This window comes from Aspergillus brasiliensis (assembly GCF_001889945.1).
Source record: "Aspergillus brasiliensis CBS 101740 unplaced genomic scaffold ASPBRscaffold_4, whole genome shotgun sequence".
Taxonomy (NCBI): domain Eukaryota; kingdom Fungi; phylum Ascomycota; class Eurotiomycetes; order Eurotiales; family Aspergillaceae; genus Aspergillus; species Aspergillus brasiliensis.
The window spans coordinates 1010194-1030717 of NW_027137445.1; the positions used below are offsets into that span (position 1 = coordinate 1010194).

Here is a 20524-nt window from a genome sequence, read left to right on the forward strand (position 1 = left end):
GGATCTGACAGGTTGATTTATGATGATTATCATTCTTAGCATGTATTTCTATTCTATGGTTTATCCTTTATTTCGGATATTGCTTTGTTCTTCGCGCCGACGAGTTACGAGTCATGATTGATCACTTTCTTATGTTTGTATTATATCTGTGGGCTTAGCTGAATATGCAAATGGCATGACATCATGAGACTCATGTGCCCGTAGTATAGTTGATGACATATCGACATATTGAGAGGTAATGAATGGCCCGCTTGGATCATGGATTATAATACAAACTTTCAGTCTATAAAACCGACGAACGCGGAAGGCGTGAAATACTAATGAAGATTGTATGTGGAATACGGCTCTGGCTACTGCAGGTCAGGTGATTGATGTGGTTCTTTCTGGCTACTGCTTTACGGAAACTTCTTCCTCTTCCCTTTCACTCAGCATGACAGGAAACCATCAGAGAAAGGGCAGTTATCTCAAATTCCATAACTAACGCCTATATTTCTTCCGTAAACGAATCATTGAGTGATATATAGGTGTCTTCTATGGGCGTTTCTCCGTTGCAGCATCAACCATGGCACACCCTCGTGGACGACTGGTCACTCCCCTTCATAGTAAGTCCCATACCATGAGAGCATTCCCATCACAATGAACCCAATCTGTCTTCCTTGATAATATCAGCAGCCTTTTCCGCCACAGCATACACTGTCGTCTGTATATTCCCGCGAGGGATCAACGGAATCACGCTGGCGTCCACCACGCGCAGATTCTTACACCCATATACCCTCAACCGATCGTCGACCACACCTCCAATCTCCCGTGGCATCATAGCTGCTGTTCCACAAACGTGATAATGACATAGTAGGCGGTCCCGCGTCAGCTCACGCGCGGTTTCCAAGCTTGTCACGCGCGTCGGATAATGCAGTCGACGGCCGTTGGGCTTCAGTAGCGATGCCATGGGCTCTGTAGCTGCGAGCGTCTCAAGCCATGTAACATGACGCGCTTGTAGCTCCAGGTCGAGTGGATGTGACAGCATACGAGGATCGAAGGTCGGCAGTTTTGCTGGGTCTGAGGAGGCCAAGTGCACTGAACCTCGGGAAAATGGCCTGTTCAAGATGGCCACTATACTAACGTAGTTTCCTGGCTCTAACATGCTAAAGGTACCTTGAGCATCGGAGCCCTTGTCCGGGGTCATCTGGAATGGTGCGAGCGTATACTGGCCTGTTGGCTCGTCGTCATCTTCGAGAAGTTGGCGGAGGATACGATACTGCGCGGTTTGTCTAGCTGAGCCTTCCTCGTTCAGGTGCTTTCTTATGAGGCCAGATAGCTCGCCATTTTCTAGCTCTGGGAGTGTCATGAAAGCCGAAGCTAGTGGGTGGGAACCTAATGGTCCAGCTCCTGAAGACTGCCACGCTTCCATAGCGGCTTTGGCTACCTCAGGGTCGCGTAAGGCTTCTCCGGTGATTTGGCCGTCGGCAGCCTCCCAGGTGAATGGAACAAAACCATGTTCTTGCAGGTTCTCACCTACATTAGGATTGTCGACGACAATATCGATATTATGTTCTTGCAGACGCTTGGCGTCACCGATGCCTGAAAGCTCTAGCAGATGCGGCGTCTTGATTGTGCCAGCTGCCAGGATAACCTCTGCTTTTGCGGCCACTGTTCGTTGAGTTCCATCATTCCCCCGGAATTGGATACCCGTTGCGACAGTTTGACAGTCATCGACGGAAATTGTTTTGCTGAGCAAAATCTTTTCCACAAATGCTTGGGTAATGACTCGGAGATTAGAGCGTTGCGCTATTTCTGGAGTGTAATATGCGACGCCCGCATGACTACGAGTCCGTGAGGTCCCGTGAATAGTAGCGGGATTACAAAAGGCACCCTTGGCCTGACCCGACATTGGGTCTCCTGTGAGCCGATAGTTCAAAGCCTCGAAGGTCCGGGGCCAGGCGGCAGTGAATGCCGGAAAAGGCCCATCGCCGAATGATACCTGTAAGGGACCATCGGTTCCTTGAACAGTTGGGTCAACATAGCCTAGCGATAGCTGGTTACGAATCTCATCCGATGGCGGGATGAATGTCTGCGATTTTCGCATGTAGGTAGACAGAGACTTCCAGTTCCAGCCCGGATTTCCCAGTTGCTCCCATGAATCAAAATCGCTACGGCTTGGGTAGATTGCCATACCCATGTTGATCGCCGATGAGCCTCCTAGAGTTCGGCCGCGGGACTGAGCAAGGCGTCGGCCATTAAGAGCTTCCTGTGCCATATTAGTGTGAGTGAGCAACTAATGGAATGACTGGAATTCTTACCTGAGGTTCGCTTATCAGACACCAGTCGAATTCAGGATCAAAGTAGGTACTGGCTGACAGGCCAGGGGCTGCGATACGGGGATCGTCAACACGATCGCTTCCAGCTTCCAGAACCAAAACGCTGACTGCGGGGTCTTCGGTCAATCGGCTGGCCACAACCAACCCAGCCGTTCCTCCCCCAACGACAACATAGTCGTACTCTGGCTGGATGTCGAATAAAGATGAAGTATCTCTTGTCATGATCGTGGACTTGTATAATGATTCTCAGGAGGTGAGCAGAACAGCCGGGTACTAGGTCCCATTTATATTATAGCTCAGCCACCTCAATCGGCGCTTGGAGCAGTCGAGGGTAAGCAAGGCGGGGTCACGGCTCGGATTGATACGAGAGACCGACTGACTTTGTCAGATGTGGCTGCTGAGTTTGAAGTTACTGGACATCGTTGTCCACGAGCTCAAGGTAAACCCGGCTTATGCAGCTGTGGCGCTTATCGTCAGCAATCTGCACCGAGCAAGGATCGCCCAATTCGTCTTGGAGGCAACACTAACCCTTTGAGGACCATGCACCAGATACCATTCAGATACTGAGGTTGCAAAGCAAGCAACAGGTATTTTTTGAAAAAGCAGCAAAATCCCAGCACAACTTGATTACCAAGGAGGTCTTCTCTCACGAATTCTGTGATCTCTTTCAACATTAGAAGCATGCACTGACTAATGTGCGAAGTTCAAAGCTAGCAAAAACGGAGTTGAATTAGCTATTCATTTGCTTATCTCCAGGGGGCGTTGGGAAAGAGATATGTGAGCACCATCTTCTGTATTTTATCATTCCTCCTGACATGATACTTCGGAATTGTATCACAAGGGTCGCTATTTGCATGTCGACAGCGAAGACTACCAGCACATCTTTTTTCAAACGACTATAAGAGATTAGTGTGATACCAGGCAGGCCTTCAGCAACAAGGCAGTGGTGACGAATTCAGGCCTTTGCTCTCGAAAGCTGTTGAGAGGGGAAACAGAATGCACAATCGGCATTCAACCGGGCCCCAAAAGGGAGAAAGATGGTAAATAAGCCGCAATGAATAACTTGAAAGGTATTATCCCTGCCTATAAAATATGGTATGAATGATCTTAGTATCGACGGTCTAGGCACTACCAGGCACCAAAGCAAGGGTCCAGGCAGCGGCGAGGCAGCAACGACGCAAGGAATGCAGGCCACGATTCACAACTGGCCAATGGTTCCAGCGATGAGGCTTTTTCAAGCCATAAATAATGGCCAGTCGGACGCAAAGGTAGCGGTTTGACCTATCCTCACGCGCCTGGCATCCGATTATCTCTCAGGATTCAGTTAGCCCAGTCCGCGTTACCAAGTACCCCTTCGAGGTTTCCTCTTACGATTACCCCCATAGCCATCCGTGTTCTCAGCAGGAAGCCCACCATGGCCGAAATTTCGCAATCTCAAAAGGCCAACCTACACGAAGTCGCGCAGTTGATGCTCGAGATTTACGAGACCCTCTCACAAATGCGGTACTTTGAAACTAAGGCGATCCAAAATGGACCCCACGACATCACCAAGATGCGCCCTGTGTACGAGAAACACGGGCTGGACCCCGCCATCATCTACCTCTACAGCATCCTCCCTTACGTGGATTCAGACATTACAGCGAATACGAGCTTTTTCGACGGCGGTAATTTCGCAGACTTTCGTAAGGAGTCCCACGTTGAAGAAGCCCGTGATCCGTTATGTCTTGGCCCCTCAGACGGGGGTGACTATGAGGATGAAGACGGGCCATACATGCGTCCCTGGATGACGGCGTTATCACTGATGGGAAACCATACAAGTGTTATCATTTATGATGCACGGAAGCACCGCATCTGGATACCTCATCCGGAGGACGAGTGGAGCTACGATCCTGCGCTGAACGACGAGCCGAATGAAGCGCCCCAGAGCAACAACGAAAATAGCTTTGAGCACCTTCCCAGCCGACCTGCTGGCGACGTCTTGCAGGATATCGCCCGATGGTACCGGGAACTCGAATTATTGCCAGGCGGAGGTGAAAATAGCGGCATTGGGTGGGACACGGGAGACTTGGATCAGAAGGGGCTGTATCTAATGCACGGATGGCCGGACAACTTCGATGGCATCGCATTCCAAGTGAATCAACTGAGGGCTTTATGCGTTATCAATATCAGAAATGACACAAAGCAAATCTTACCGCAATTGAGAAGGTGTATGATCTCCGTGGAAGAGAGCAGTCGCACAATCTCCAGACTGCAGAAATCACTTGCTGCAGCGAAGAGCAAGAACGAAGAGTGGATAATCCGGATGGAGCTCTGGAAGGCAGGGCGGTCTCATCGCAGAAACAGCAAAGAGCTCGTTGAGGGGGAGCTTAAACTGAATGCCCTGGAATACCGTCAGGCTAATAAAGAGCTCAAGTCACTGCAGGACAGTATAAGACGAACTAGGAAATGGTTAGAGGAAGAATCCAAGGACGCCGATGCCGACACTGTGAAGAGATTACAAGGTGATCTTTACCGAGAGGAGCAGAGCGCAATACTCTACGAAGCAGTCAAGATGGTCATCGAGGCTGATACAAACCGTCTACGCAATGAGGGCTTGAGGGGTAAAACAGCGTTCGCGAAGGAGAAGGAAGCCTCTATAGGGCAAGGCGTATCCCTACACTTTGCAGGGGAGCTTGAAGCGCTACGGAAATGGGCGGCTCAGATCCCGGATGATGCAAAGTACGCAAAGGAGAAGGTTAATGAGCAAATCCAAGACTATGAACGGTCAGTCGCGGCAACGACAGCTCATACATGGCTGAACTCCCCAGGGCTATTTGATCCCTTCCACTGTGAACTATGATACTTATCTGGGCATCCTCCTGGCGGTTAATCAAAAAAGCCATACATTCCACACTTGATAAGGTTTCATCGAAAAGAATTTCAACTAGCTCATCTAATCCCCATATATCATTTCAATTAAGCCCAATACCATTCACGTATGCCACTTCTCATCAACACTGCTCATAACATAACATAGATTTTATAGAACTGTACAATTTGCCGCAAAAAGCATAACCTAAATGGACCATGCTGCGCTAAATTATACCACAACTACGAACAATCACAAACACTCTTCTTCCTGTGTACCAAGTGTGTGCTCTCAATTTGATACTGCCGCAAACGAAGCAGTCAAAATGACTGTTCAGTACTAGTCAGTCTATGTAACAGCGTCAAACATACTACATACTCCGCCATCGGCACATTAATGGAGTCGGAAACCGAAGGACTCCAACCGACTTCTTCTGCATTAGTGGAGAGGTCATGCTACAACGTCAGGGGCATTATGTATTGAATAGGAGACAGTGGGAATGTGCCGTTCAGGAAAGTGGTTGGTGTGGTCGCTGTATTGGTTCTATTCTCTTGAGAAGATAGTGTTGGCTGGTTTCCTACAGATGAGGTTTGACCTGGATGTGGAATTGTCTGATATGGGAAGTCAAACTGGATGAATCTTTGGCTGTATGCTCGATCGACTGTTGTGCGATGCTTGTTGTAATGGAGTTCAATTTAATCGGACTCGGGTGTAGATTACTACATCTTACTGATGCTTACTAGAGTATGTTGAACTGTAGGATTGTAGCAAGTTCCCCCTGCGCTACTATAGGCTCTTATGTTGTCTCAGTCTAGTCTAGTCTAGTCACTCAATGCCTCAACCACGTTTGCTAACTAGTCCAGTCATGATACAGAGCAAAGGAAGCACATCTGAATCTGGCACAGGTGAAGCAGACATAGATCCCCCCATAGGCTAGATCAGAGCAGATCACAAAGATGGACCCCACTTCAATGTTTGGGACTGCTAGATTAAATCTCGCGATCCTCGCAATTCTCGACATCCTCTTCACTCTTCTCATCTTCGTGCTCACCAACATCCTCATACTCCTCATGGCCATCCTCAAATGTCTCGTCTTCAACTACTACGTAATCAGCCCCTTCATCCCCGTCGCTATCGTAATACTCCTCTTCCTTGGCTTCAGTCGTATATCTCGAAGACCGAATTATTTGGCCGGTACCGTCTTTTGTGTTCGGCTTAGCGAAGAAAGGATGATCGACACGAAGAGGCCTCCGCTGGCATATGTAACCCATTGGTGTATGAGAAATATCTTGGCCTTGCCGGCGAAGGCCTAGCCACTCTTGCATGAAACTCATCTTGTTTATCAAAACTCGTGAGACAGGGTTGCTGGCATCTACCCATTCAGGGCCTAGCTGTAGCTGTTCTGTTATCCCTTCGTACTCGGTGTATCCGAAGTACAACCGCCCGGCGAGTATTCCAAGCTCGAAGGACAGCCATGACGGCAGATCATGTGATGAAGAGAGAGGTGGAATCGTATAGTAGTCTAGTTGCTCGAAATGCAACATACGCCTCGTCACTGGTGCTGCGTATGTGATGAGGTGCGTTGACGGAGCAGCGCAGGTACGGAGAATTGGAATCAGTTCCTCTGCCTCTTCGGGGATGGTAACGATTGCTATCTCCTTCTCTGTGTTGCAAAGTACCCAGTTTACGGGACGCTGTAAATGGTGTCAGTCGATGAAAACATGCTAAATGTCATATGCAGCATGCTTACCATGAACTCATCGCCTGTCTTATGTTTCGATTTGACAGTCCTCGTAAACTCAACAGACACGAGCAAATGATGCAGTAGATCGCTGTCCTTGATTTTGAATTTCGATGAAAGCTGAGTTTCCTGAAGCACGCTTGCCGCAGTACGTGCTCCAAAGTCTTTCAGCTGACCAGTCTTGGCAAAATGGGACAAGGCTGGATGTAGCCCAGGGAATCCGTAAGCTTGCAGTCTCTGTGGGCGTTGCACCTCCCTCTCATCCTCGATCTCATAAGCGACCTCGCGTTCCTGTTCAACCTCCTCTAAAGCCGAACTGGTAACTGTGCTCCGGAGGAGGCGGGATTGATGCCGTCTGTGGTGAAGTTGTTCCAAGAACCTAGCTATCTTACCGGTTGCCGGCGATGAATTGGTCGTCGATCTTCTTCCTTCATTACTGGCGACACAACAACGCGGCTTATACATCTCCTCTAGGCTCTGTTGCTCAGGCTGCTGCAAAACTGCCATGTAGCCGTCACGATGCTTCTTGTTTTCGATGAAATCTGGAAATTCCGATGCGGCTTGGATACGGCGGCAGAAATCAATCCCCTGGGCGTGGAACAGTGGCTCTAGCTCGGCATTACTTGCGCATGTCTGATGAAGAAGCCAATAGACCACGTCAGATGAATCAATTTTGTAATCATGGCTCTTCTGGCTGACATCCAAGATACTCTGGTGGACCTCGGGAGGTGCGATGAAAATAATAGACTGCGTTGTGCCCAGCTGACGAAGCCTCATGGCCGCTGTAGGTGATAATAAGGAGTAAGTTCCGTACTACTAATACAATGCGGAGCAATTGAGAACCTACCTTGTACAGTATGATCTTTGGTCTGGTTGAGTCCCAGTGTCAGGGCCCCCTTGGCATCAGCAGGAAGTTTAAGGTCGGTGCCTCGAGTATGAGCCTCATCAAGATAGATAAGGCAATTGTGCAGATTATCGGCATATGGTGTGGCAAGAAGTGGTGCCTTTCTTCCTATTCTGTACCAAACCCAAGGCTTATTGTCAGTGCCAAAATATACTGCAGCTTGTGGTTCAGTATCTTTCTCCAGCCATGTCTTCACCAAAGTCAGGTTATCCATCTCCAAGATGAAAGCGCCAGCATCGATGAGGACTCGGATCCTGCTGTCCGCCAAATTGGATAGAAGTTCAGCTTCAGACACCCGTCTCCCATTTGTAAAAGCGTGTCGGTACTCCCTATTTCTGTTCTGCAGCAGGTAAGTAAGAACTTCAGCATTAGTGTGCAACAGTTCCGGCAAGTCATGTTGCTCAATATTCAACGGCAATAGTCTGCGATTGTCATTGGTCCCACTGAAGCCGGTCGTCAGCCCGGTACATTTTCGTTTGGCAACCACGCCAGAATTATTGAATGGGACATCCCATCCCGAGGTCTGAAGCTTGATCGCGAATTGCTTCGCATGGACAGGAAAGACAAAATATTTCAAAAAATAGTTGATTACAACCATTGAAAATCGCATATGATACCAAAATTCGGCTACTTGGCCTTGGTCATCCACATTGATGAGGTTCCAGTGCCGCAACGCTTCGGGGAGGTCTGTTGATGTCTGCATCCAGCGATCGTACTCCGTTGCAGGATCATCCGACTTGAGTGCAGCCTGGAGGCACCGACGGCATTGCTCTTGGCTCAAGCCCTGATGATAGAAGGCGAGACATGTGAATAAAATAGCGACATCCGGATGGCCCCATTCCGCATAATCGGACGGGACCCCCTTTGCTTGGAAAGGCACAGCCATAGGGTCGCGCTTTGGATGCAGTCCATACTGAACATTCCATCTCTTCTTCAGACACAACAATATTATTCGGTGAACAATCAGGCCGCGCAACAGATACGCCCGTTTGCATGCTTTAGGAGCATCTTGAAGTAGGCTCTGAATCGAATGAGTGGCCGAGGAGTCCGTTTCCTCCTGCGAAATAAACTGCTTTATCAGTTCCTGCTCCCTAGCACCCCAGCCCTGAACTGGAAGAATAGAGCCTTGACCGGAACAGATATCTTGCACAATACGTTCGTTGAGTGCAACCTCCACATCCTGTCTTAGTAGGAACACGAGTGGAAAGGAGGAGAATGGCCTTTCAACTACATCGATACTCTGAGGAAAGGCAGAAGCCAGGTCACGGACATGTTGAGCTACCAGGCCTAGGACAGCCATAATAACTTCCCAACGATCGGGATACCCATCCACAGCTAGTTGCGAGCCGCTTGGATAGATAAGCTGTGTTTTAACAGCCAATGTGTAGTCACACTCGTCAAGGACATCACGGCCAATACGATCAATCCAATCCTGGATCATAATCATTTCAGCAGACTCAGCAAGTTTCAAATCGGAGACTCTTTGCAGACCACTCAATTTAAATGACAGTGCATGCTCAGGAACACCCAGAACTATGCCTGCTCTGCTACTCATCATTTCATGAAGGGAGCGGTATTCTCGAATTAACTCCATGGTTGTAGGAGTGCGCCGTGAGAAGGGAAGATGCATAAGCTCCCGGCCAACAAGACCTCCTAGCCGGTCCTGAAGAACCTGTGCAGTCTGCGTCGTAAGAGCCTTGGGCACCAAAAGTCTCACAAGATTGTCACTGTTAGCCAAGGCGCATGCGACCATTGGCATGATGACCGAAGTCTTTCCTTGGCCCATGTTCATCTGTAGAACAGAATTGGAGCCTGAGGTGGGAGAAACCATCTCTAGTGCTACAGTTACTTGCTCTGGGCGAATCTGCATGTTTGCATCGATTTCAAGCAGAATCCAATCCGGATACTCCATGTAGTCCCATAAAGCATGAGATGGACAACGTCGCTCTTGCTCAAGCCTGCTTTGGTCGCCTTTTGCGAACAACTCTTTCATACGAACCAGGCGTTGTAAATTAACGATTGCAAGGCCATATGAAATCAAGGCTTGTTTCATATTTGGCCCAAATTTGTTGGATGCGGTTGTTCGAAGTTGTTCCAGGATGGTCCTCGGGGTGATGCACGGCCAAATGTTTCCTTGTTGCAACCAAAGGAATCTGGTGTCGCCAGCAGAAAGTGTACTACAGATTTGATGGTAACGCTGCCTCACAACAGAGTGAGCATTCCTAATCTCTTCGTCGTACCTGGCCACTTCCTTTAGATAGGTTGTTACCGCTGTACGTGGTCCCATTGACTGCTCTTCCTTCTTCCGGAGGGCAGCAATACTCAGCTGCAAATCCTGGCCATAGGTTGACCTGACCGAGCAGTCTGAATTCGTGATTCGGCGCGCTATTCCCTCAAGCTCGATGATTTCGGCATCTCTCGTTCCCTTACTGACTGATGAGGGAGTATGATGTGCGGTCTCCACCTTCGTCATAGGTGCGGGAAAGTTTGAGCTTGGTACAATATCTGGGCCTGGCTTGCAAATGAGGTCTTGACCTAACTGTAATGTGACTCCCGAAATGGTTCTTGGTTGACGCCAGACCTGTTCAGGCCGGTGTGTAGTGAGAGGGGTTTCGTAACTGTTTGCAGGTGCACCATAAGCATTCAGAACTTTCTGAACATCCTTGACCAGCCCTGACAGTTGGAGGTTCTTATAACGTCGCAGCCAATCCGAACTAACTTCTTCGATAGCACTATCGGCATTTAGCAGTGTTCCTGAGAAGCCGCTGGCTGATGGGTGGGAACAAGGCCATTCCTTAAGGAGGGACAAAGCGAACAGCTTGCTCTCTGCCATGCATTGTGCCTCATGGTTAGCACGTTCAACAACTTCCCTATACTGCGTTTGGCTATTCTTCTGAAGGCTTTTCTTCTGGACGACTGGGCTCTGGTATTGCTTGCAAAATGGTTGTACCAGCGTTATCAGTGTCTCGACGTCAGGGGGACCATCATCTGGAAAGCCTTCAAAAGAAGGATAAGAAGGCAACTCTAATCCCCTCAAGTCAGACAGTATAAAAAAGGCGGCCAAAACCCTTATCATATCCATATTCACGGTGTTGTTGTATGAGATCAGGCCTAAATGGAACATGAGGCGGTACGCATCCTGAGGCTTACACTCTTTGCAGAAGCGCACCAACACGCCCCATTCAACTGCTAGGTCCAATGACAAAATCTCTTGGATAGAAATTGAAGCAAACTTGACGGTGAAGCCACCAATGTAAGGCCATCTTTCCAGGAAACTCGCAAGCCTCTGTGTAGTTCGAATCACGGGAGGTCGCTCTCGGAGTAGACTCACAATCTCTCGGACATTGTAATTGCGCCTAGACGTAGAAGGTTTCCCTCGTGCGAAGTAAGGTGTATCGGAGACTTCAATTGTGGGCTGACACGATGCGCCTGGACGTTCGTACAAGGATCGGCGCCAGCGGGCCCTTTCGCTAAGGTGTCTTTCGTTCGTGGCTTTTTGAGGCTGCTGGTGGGTTCCATCGCTTTGGAACAGTGAAAGCCTGTGGGACCTTGTCAAAATTGAATCGACCACTGGCCTATATGCCTCATGCTGCATTGATATCGTCGCATTTTCGTTCCATTTGACAAGTTGTAGGCGTTTTGACCCCTTCGGATAATACTGTCGCAGTGGAGTGAGATGCGAGATGTCTTGCAACATATTTATGACACCCGAGTCCACAGGAATCCACGGCTGCGAATAGGCTGATTGTAGAATAGATAGCGCTTCTTCTGTTCCGGTTCTGTTCGTGAGGGGGTCAGGAATGACGAAGGATGTAAGCGCGTGTAGTTCTGCCAAGGTGTACAGCAGCAGCGGCTCAGTAGGGCCATGAACCCGACCAAGAACATGATCTATCATGTACCTTCCATAGTCTCCGTCATTGTCATTGCGCACTTGCACATGTATGCCGAATCGTCGACAGCGTTTCCTTCCTAGCGGTGTTATTATACTGCGCTGTGAGCGGTTGTGAACATTTCGAAGGACCAGCATGCTTTCTAACCCGTAGAACGTGCCGGCATCTTGATCAGGGTCAATCTCAGCGCCCAGTTGTTCGCATTTCAGGAGCTTTCTCTTCTCGTTCACATGGAAGCGGAGGTTCATGCGCTTCAGCTCAACGGAAAGCGTTCCCCTATACGGTTGATAAATAGTCAACATCGAAGGTTCCTCGAAGTGAAGGAATATCCTCGCAACCGTCGTGGCTAGTTGACAAAATGGATCGACCAAAGTAGACGTACTACGCAGCGCCTTCCGAGTCCGGATGTTTACTTTCCAATTTCCAGGTCTCATCCTCCAAATAACCGGCATGCGTCGAGCCTCGAGTATCCCACTTCCCAGATCAAGCCAGTGCACACAATCACGAACCAGCGGTATAGGCAAGTCTGCGTTTTGCTCTTCTCCAAAGGTTGTTCGTGGAACATGCTCCAAAACTTTACCATTCACCGTCGCCTGGATTATCAAGTCTTGGCCCCGGCGTCCCAAATGAATCTGATGGCCTTCTTTATCGATTGTCAAAGTGTAACTCATTCCAGGCCGATCTGAAGGATATGCAGTCAGTCTCTGGTTACCTAGTAGTTCTTTCAGTGTTTCTGAGTCGCGGATATCAGCTGGGAGCTTCCCCAACGGTTTTCCATCTATAAGAAGGTGGCCTTCCATGAGATGAAGGTGAAAGACCTGCGGTACCGTATGCTCAGTAGCCATAGATTCAGCAGTGACCCACAGATCATGTGCTTGCGGTAAAGTACTCCATGAGGTAAAGTTCCTGACTGTGCTTGTAGGCCATACATTGTTAATAGCAGAAGTGATACTTTCAGGATGCAACTTGACTGCCCGTTGCACAATTGGTTGAAGTCGAACTGACGCTTTCATGTCACGCACCAATATGTTGCGCGTAAATCCATCGAATGTTTTCATATCGACAACCACACTCTCCTGCATGGCCAGTGTAGCCTCAATGAAGCACTGGAAACTCTCCGAGTTCAAAGCGTGACCGACATCAGCTAGCGGCAAGAAAGTGCGTCGACACAGCAAAGCGGCAAGAACACAGTAGCGAGCTGCTCTTTCTGCAACGTCAACTTCCAAGGCGCTTCGGGTCTCTGTTCGTAGGTGGTTGATCCAATTCAGCGTGGTGTCGCGTATCTTCAGTAGCAAAGGTTCCGCTTCTGCTCTCGACGCTTGGCAGCCGAGATTGTATACTTGGATAGCCAAGGTAAGCAAAGTTTCCATATACATCACTTCACGCCAGTTTGGGGCTATCCTGGAAGCGTGTTGGTCGATTTGCTCAATTAGCCGTCGACAGAACCCAAGATCATTGAAAACATCGTGTACCACGCGTAGGGGATCATCATCCTGTGACCTAGGACCGACTTGCAAAGCAAGGTGACGCAACAAGGCCATCGCATCCAGCGAACTAAAATTGACATTTGAAGATCCAAGTTCAGTAAGGATTGATAACCACCGACGATACTTACCAGACATCAAAGTCTGGTGAGCCAAAAACTCGTGTACCGTCACTGTCGGTGGACATTCGCGCAGGTTCGCAATGGCCTCATAAGAAGATGGACCCTGACCATCGGGTGTAAAGCTGGACGAAGAGTAGAATGCCGCGAAGGGAAGGTCTGGAGGTAAAGAGATAACGAAATGGTGTGCGAACGTCAGTGGTTCGGGCTTGTCGTTGACCCATATTCTACGGTCAGAATCATAATAGAAGAAATTCAGTCCAGATTCACGCAGGACATTTTTCGTTGACGCGGGCAAGACTTTCCATTTGTAATGGGTGCCCAGATGAGATTTTGTACGCGATGCAAGAGATAGGCCGCCACTGGATTTTGTCTTCATGTACTTTGAAAGTGGCGTGTAGTCCCGGAGCAGTAACTCGGGCAAATCTGCACCTCTTGCATCTTTTGCCGGTCCGATCCGGTTGACGATGGTCCAAGTCGCACTTCGGTACGCGGCGAACGCCTTGGGGATCCCGAGCTCAAACACTATAGCCCTTTTCTCATACATTCTATAATCTGTTGGCAAGTAATCCTCATGAACGGCGATCTTCAAACGCCGACGGCTGCGGATATAATAGCAGTGCCTGCATCCTCGGATGTCATGAGTACCATCGCTGTATCTCCGCTGGGTACAAACGCTATCATCTTTTGCCTCCGTCAGCGACTTAAACTCTTCATTGACATCTGTCAGTTCTGACTCCTTTCTATTCCGAGCAGCAGCAGACGCGGCTTCAATATTCTCTTGCAGTTGAGCTAGGTCTCTACCGATCGGGAGTTCCAAAAAGCGGTCGGCAAAGCACTCGGGGGATGGATTAGTGAAAATTGTCATCTCGCCCCTTGAAGCTGCAGTGCAGCGGTCTTGGAGGTACGTCTGGATCTTGTTCAAGCGTTCCAAATCACTGAGCCGTGACAAAAGTATAACATCCAACAGCTCGGGACAGAAAGCGGGATGGTACTCGCAGAGCAGAGGGTATGCAACTGTGGCACATTTGTCCATGGCGACCCATAGTTCGAAAACATTCAGAATCAAAACACTCATTTGTTCTTGATCTTGCTCGTGAGACTGTCCTACAAGATCCAGGTAACGTTCCATCTGGTGGGCGATTCTAATACAAAGCTCTGCGCTTTCCTCCTTGGACTTCGCGTTCTGCTCATCTCCCAGCTCGATATCAAGCTCTGCTTTGGCAATTGCTGAGTATTGTTGAGCAAGCGATACAAATTGATCGTCAGTGGCTTTTCCAATCGTTTCGACTAAATCTGCTGAGATCACATTCAGAGGTCTGCGGACGGAAGTCCGAGAAAGACCCAGGACCTTTTCGAGATAGGAAATGCTGTTGGGTAAACTTAGATAACAGTCTCCATCCTGCGCATACGGTGGCAGATGCGGTATCTTGCGCTTAGTACGCTTTTTGAATGCTTCCCATTCAACATTCACGGCATTTCTCGCGGCAGTGACGTACTGTTGACAAATAGGATCCAGGTCCCGGGAAAGGTGTGCATGTAGAGTTCTCACTGCTGCTGAGGAAGTTTGCCTTTCTGTTTCCAGCTTGGCTAGCCGGCGGCACAATTTGGTATTTAGCCAGCACCATTGCTCGGGTTCCAGTACCCTCCTGTCAACGAGGTTCCCAAGTAGTTGTGCCAGTACAATGCAGAGCAGGAACTTGTACTGCAGGCGACCTATGTCGCTTCCCAGATGTAGATACAGCAATCGCTGAATAGAAACTCGAAGCGTAAGCCAGAACGGACTTCGCCGCCAGGGAAGCTCAGCATTGTCCCAGCATACGTCATCCTTGACACGCTTTTGTAATGCTGGTGGGCAAATATGTCTACCGTTCACCCCGAGCAGTGTTATCAAGAAGTCTGTAATGATGGCTGGGTCGGCCGTGTCGCGTCTCTCAACCACCTCCTTCCCAGCTTTCCTTGCTTTGGCTGCGAACTGCTCCAGCTCTTCGGTGCTCGTCCTCTCAAGGAAGTCTGTAAGAGAGGCTTGGAAGGTCGGGTTTGTGAACTCTTCGACGGGCAGGGATACCGCCGTTCCCGGGAACGTCCATTGTAAGCTAGAGGCGGCAAGAGTTTGCTCTGCGCTTGGTGATGTTTCAAATGCCTCAATAACCACATGATTCCCACTCCTGATAACAGATTGTCAGTAACAGTATGCATAATTCTTAGATGAGACCTACTGTGGCATTCGAATAAGGAGTGCCGCGTTCTGCTCTCCGACATGCACGATGACAGCTTCCCCTGAAAGAACTCTACCCAACGCGTCAAGCAGGGCGACCTTGTTCACCATTCCATTCTCATTCACTGCGTTGCATGTGTCGAGCGTTGCAGTAATAGACTGCCACACGGGCTTTGAAGCGTCATCTGCAACGTTATGGAGGATCTCGACTGCATGACGCAAGCGAATAACCAGGTCGCGTTCTACCTTTTCCGGCTTCAGGTCCTTTCTGCCAGGAAGCTTGGGAGGAAAGGCAATGTGATTGAACACGTCCTTGAGAGTCTGAGTATCAGACATCCTTGGTGACAGTAGTATGGTACTGCGGAAGGTCTGAATGATTGTTGTTAGATGGAAACCAGGATCGCGGGCAGTGTTAAATAGGTGCGAAAGGCCAACTTACCTCCTGGTTCGGTGATCCAATACCTGTTAGCAAGTCATACAGCGGCCCCTACCGATCCAGCCTTCTCTAGATGTCAGCAAATGGTGAAGCTTCTGTCTGGTTATCTTTTCCAGATAGATGCGTCCAGGCTGAAAGCAGGCTGGAGTGATGTGGCAGTGTATCATGGGTTGCTGTGACTCTGGCAGCCTTTTTCTGAGTGGTAGTCGCAGTGTTGATCCGTACCGGTATCCCTTCGTCGAGTGAATTCACTGCAGTCAAATTTGTTGGAAATTTCTTTCAGTACCCCTGTCATGAAGTGGTCATAGATTCACTTGCATGTGAGTAGAAGTTGGGGTGCTGGCCTCCACAAAACATTACAGTGCAGTAAGTGATTAGCTGTCCAGCATGCTGTTGGCTGACCATCATCGATGCTACTGATATTGTTGGAAATTTGGACTGGGATCGTGACCCCATCCTAATAGGTCATAGTCGATCATTGATTATAGATAGTTCCGGAGCCGGGAGTCACTGCCCCGCGGCTAATCAAGTGCATCATTGCAGCATCATATAATGACTTTTATTCACATGCTCTGGAGCATCTCTCACCTATCAGCAAATCTGGGCCAATGACGTGAAAGGTTAACAAGACAGCTTCGTTTTTGAACGGAGCCTTGCAGCGCCAGTGCCTAGTAGTGTGAGGGGCAGCTATTCCACGAGATTAGTGGCTCATCCTTCCACTATACAATGTGAGTACGCATACTCATATAACTCATTAGACAAATGATAGGATCCGATGATGCAAATCTCCGTAGCGCCGACTACGCCACGATCACTTCCATATCACATCCAGCTCAGTTGAATTAGCTCAGCTGAAGGGCCGGTGAGGGATTTACTTGAGAGATGCCAATTCTCAAGAGTAGGTGATGGTTAAAAATCTCAGCGTAGTGGTCTTTATACTGTAATCAATGATCATTGGGATGGAATTGAGCAACGCGAAGATGCCAGGCGTGGATTCAAGTTGTACAAGTCGTGCGGCTACAATCAGGTGATGCGCGTCGCCGCTTGTTAGGAAGGCGCGGTCGAGGACTATGCACATTCCGTGTTCTGCCAACAAGGCAGCCAAATGCTTGAAGGGTGTCCTAATATTTGGTTCACAGTACGGCGCCAAAGTCCTAAATGAATTCTGCTCCAACCATATAACAAGGATTCCCAATCAAGTACAACTAAGTGACCTATAGATCCCAACAGTGACGGACAACAGTTCGGGGGCAATCTAATTGGCTAGCCATACAGTCAACGTCTCGGGCCCGAAGCATCCGCCAGAGCCTTATAGGATATACATTCCAAGACGGCGTCACAGCCAGTATCCAGGATCTACTACAATTTCTCCTCGGGCATTGCTCTACCAACAGAACTTCTTCCTGAGCCAACATAGCTATCAAGGCCAGCCTAGCCGGCCTACCTTCCTCTCTGGGCACAGTGCAGCACAGTCCACAAGCACCACGGGATTTCAGCCTGCTATAGGCACGTTGGGGGATGCGCTCACACGGATTATGCTCATACTAGGGAGATCGCGGTTCGAATCAACACGCTTCTTATTAACATGTGATAGTGAAGACAGTATCTCATCTATGTAGGGTATAAAACTAAAGCACAATCTCGAGAATGCACACAAGCCAAGCTCAAAATGAGCAGCCTCCGCACTCACGCTATCTATCATGATCAGTAAGGATTGCCGCCTCACACCCACTCCTTTTTCATAAGATGACGTCTCCAGCTTACCGACATAAAGCAAATAGAAGTCACCATCCCCAGCCCAGCAAGTCCTATACCAAGATAAAGCGCACCGCGGTAGCCCCTCAGGGCGTCCTTCCCGCCATCGTTGACATTCGACTCCACAGTACCGGCGAAACCCAGTCCCAGCGAGATGAAATAATTGACGGTAGTCGTGACAAGCGATGCCGCCAGGCCCTGGTGGTGATGGTGCATCGAGTTGCTTAGAATAAGTGTTCCTGATGGGAAGGACATGTCCCTGAAATCAGTTAGTATCGTAATGCAAGTCAATGAGTGGACATGATACATACATTCCCCACGATGTAATTAGGCTAACGACAAACGCCTGCGCCCAGTACGTCTGATGCACAGGTACTGTGGCGAAAATGGCCTGGCCAGCAGTAAAGAAGCACATGGCGAAGAACATGATCACGCTAGGTGGTAGCTTTCCCAGCAAGAAGCCCGTGACCAGCGCAGCAACGGCACCAGATGGCGCCGCGGCAGACCATTTAGCGGTCGCGAGCAATGGCGAGTCGCCCTTAATCACCTCCATGAACTGGTAGAAGTAGTAGATGATAATCCCAAAGCTAGACCAACCCGCCGCAATGCACCCGAGCACCCAGGCCAGATCACCGGAGAGAACTGATCGCGGGATCAAGGGGCACGGGGCCGCGCGTTCGACGAAAACGAAGACGCCGAAGAAGAGAAACCCGACGATGAGAAGGGCATAGGTGTATGCTGTCTGCCATCCTACCAAGGCAGCCTGGTTCCAGGCGAAGTTGATGAGAACCAGAGCCGAGATACCGGTGATGGCGCCGAAACCATCCAGCCGCACCCAGGCCGTCATGTCGTCCTTGAATTTTGGGCGATGGGTGACCGGTATGACGAGGATACCGAGTACAGCCAGTACAAAACATACCATGCCCATGACCCAGTATGCCCACGGCCACCAAACAAGCTGGGCAAAGATGGAGGAGAAGACACCTCCAACGATAAACCCACCCGGGGCTGTGGCTCCAAAGCAGCTGAATATCATCTCCTTGCGCAGACCAGGAGGATAGGCACGCCCCAGGATGGCGATGGCGTTTGGGAGTAACATAGCGGGACCAATTCCTTGCAACGCTCGACAGCAATCAAAGAAGACTTTGTTCGACCAAACACTGAACCCGGCCAGGAGAGACCAGAGCCCGAACCAGGAGAAGCCGATAATGAACATGAGTCGATGGCCATAAACATCTCCGAGCCGACCAGCGACCAGGATGAAGGTCCCGACAGTCAAGCTGTAGGCTGCGGCGAACCAACTGAGCTGGCCTGCGTTAGTGGTGCCAAAGCTGGCGCCGATGATGTGAGCTGGGGCAATGGACATGCATAGACCGGCTTGTGTCATGAATTGAGCCATGCAGACGACAGCAATGAAGATGATCTCCTTCCATAGCTCGGATGGGGGCTTGACGGCCGACTGAGCTGTCTCGAGCCGAGTCAGCGCTTCAGGATCTTCGTCGTCTGGATTGGACGGCTTTTGCTGCAAGTCGCCGCGACTGAGATTGGATTCAGAGTCGTATGGCGTTGACCCATCTAAGGGTTGCTCCCAACGGCTGTTGTTCTCTGCGGTGTCCGACGACATTTTCAATCACCTCCGCATAGGGAGTATTTCGAGCGCGAGAATGCGGCCGAGCGGCCAGGCTCGGGGACCACGTACATTATATACGAAGGAAATATAATGGTCGATGAAGAATCTAGATACCAGTCCCTATGTTGTCCCCCATAGACCCACCTCGTCGCCACAGTTGCGTAGCCCTGCATTTCGATTCGTTAATGCTGAGCCAGATTGAGGTCATTGGGGCGGATTAAGGTACGCATCCCGTCGGAAGCGAGACTGATCCGTCGGGAGTAGCAGCCAGGAACCATAGATAACATGAGAAAAAGAAAGCAGATCAACCAAAATCCTCCGAGCGGCATGCCGATAAGATAGGATTTTCCCATACCGGGCCCGAACTGGAGTGAGGTTGCGAAGCATCAATCTACTTCGTGGTTGACAGTGGCTCAATAGGAGGGAAGAGTTTACCCGTCACACTAGTTGTTGCTGCTAAATACCAAGTAGTTGAGAGCCAGATACTCTTGGGGCTCACATTGTAGATCCTCTTGAAAGCACTTGATAGCTAAAATCAACTGCAGTCTGGCATCCTGAATCCTACCCTACCTATGCATGATGCATCCCGCAGGGCTGTGCCCACGCTAATCCCGACGGGGTATCTTGATGTCTCCTTACCCTGCTACCACGTTCAGAATAACTACACTACTACTGCCATTGCACACTAATTATGCATGTGAACATGTAAGCAAAAATGTAACTCTTATGCTACATATAATTGCTGGGCGGTGCCATTGCTGTTGCCAAGTCCATCTTCTACTTCCAATTGAATTTCCCATACTTATCGGTACTTCCCCGCCCGAGATACATATTGAGCTTTGTGGAGTATTTCAGTTAGCCCTTCCAAAGCAGCAAAAACGAACAGTCTTTGTGAGTATCGATCGACACCATCGGCTCTTTACAGAACTTGCTTTCACAGAAGAATTGATAGTCGCAGCCACAATGTGGAATTCTCAGAGGAGATATTGGGACGATAAAGACCGCTTGCTTTCTTGTTGGCCTTCCAAGTACGGGAATATATCCGCAAGCTGCTCCTCAATCGGCGCGCGGGAAATCTGTTCTCCTGAAGATAATTTCTGTTTCTTCAGTCGAACTACTCCTTAGGCAAGTCATTTGATGTGTTCGAAAACCATAACCATGGTCAATAGGTTCCTGCGTCAATA

General features: G+C 49.4%; 4 protein-coding genes across 4 annotated transcripts; 1 reads left to right on the forward strand and 3 right to left on the reverse strand.

The window, feature by feature from the left end:
• Positions 1 to 631: 631 nt before the first annotated feature.
• Positions 632 to 2537, reverse strand: ASPBRDRAFT_194362 (GMC family oxidoreductase; the record flags this gene model as incomplete). Its single annotated transcript, XM_067620742.1, has 2 exons — positions 632 to 2245; positions 2298 to 2537. 2 exons carry the CDS (start codon positions 2535 to 2537, stop codon positions 632 to 634), a joined length of 1854 nt encoding a protein of 617 aa, XP_067480660.1.
• Positions 2538 to 3336: 799 nt separating this feature from the next.
• Positions 3337 to 5311, forward strand: ASPBRDRAFT_503137 (uncharacterized protein). The gene is made up of 2 exons (XM_067626517.1): positions 3337 to 3385; positions 3441 to 5311. The coding sequence occupies exon 2, from the start codon at positions 3730 to 3732 to the stop codon at positions 5152 to 5154; it is 1425 nt and encodes a 474-aa protein (XP_067480661.1). The 5' UTR covers positions 3337 to 3385; positions 3441 to 3729; the 3' UTR covers positions 5155 to 5311.
• Positions 5312 to 5911: 600 nt separating this feature from the next.
• On the reverse strand, positions 5912 to 16085 carry ASPBRDRAFT_503222 (uncharacterized protein). The gene is made up of 5 exons (XM_067626519.1): positions 15959 to 16085; positions 15521 to 15888; positions 7752 to 15469; positions 6914 to 7686; positions 5912 to 6857 (listed from the first exon to the last, which is right to left on the reverse strand). Exons 2-5 carry the CDS (start codon positions 15853 to 15855, stop codon positions 6153 to 6155), a joined length of 9531 nt encoding a protein of 3176 aa, XP_067480662.1. The 5' UTR covers positions 15856 to 15888; positions 15959 to 16085; the 3' UTR covers positions 5912 to 6152.
• Positions 16086 to 17600: 1515 nt separating this feature from the next.
• Positions 17601 to 19399, reverse strand: ASPBRDRAFT_73815 (MFS transporter). The gene is made up of 2 exons (XM_067629228.1): positions 18022 to 19399; positions 17601 to 17969 (listed from the first exon to the last, which is right to left on the reverse strand). The coding sequence occupies exons 1-2, from the start codon at positions 19332 to 19334 to the stop codon at positions 17678 to 17680; spliced, it is 1605 nt and encodes a 534-aa protein (XP_067480663.1). The 5' UTR covers positions 19335 to 19399; the 3' UTR covers positions 17601 to 17677.
• Between the last annotated feature and the right edge of the window lie 1125 nt (positions 19400 to 20524).

Bases quoted from the DNA above. Each gene is read 5' to 3' on its own strand.
- ASPBRDRAFT_73815 (XM_067629228.1), bottom strand. From the start codon at position 19,334: ATGTCGTCGGACACCGCAGAGAACAACAGCCGTTGGGAGCAACCCTTA. The intron at 17,970-18,021 runs GTATGTATCATG...AACTGATTTCAG, and splicing joins CTAATTACATCGTGGGGAAT to GGACATGTCCTTCCCATCAG.
- ASPBRDRAFT_503137 (XM_067626517.1), top strand. From the start codon at position 3,730: ATGGCCGAAATTTCGCAATCTCAAAAGGCCAACCTACACGAAGTCGCG.
- ASPBRDRAFT_503222 (XM_067626519.1), bottom strand. From the start codon at position 15,855: ATGTCTGATACTCAGACTCTCAAGGACGTGTTCAATCACATTGCCTTT. The intron at 15,470-15,520 runs GTAGGTCTCATC...ATCTGTTATCAG, and splicing joins CTCCTTATTCGAATGCCACA to GAGTGGGAATCATGTGGTTA. The intron at 7,687-7,751 runs GTAGGTTCTCAA...TATCACCTACAG, and splicing joins CAAAGATCATACTGTACAAG to CGGCCATGAGGCTTCGTCAG.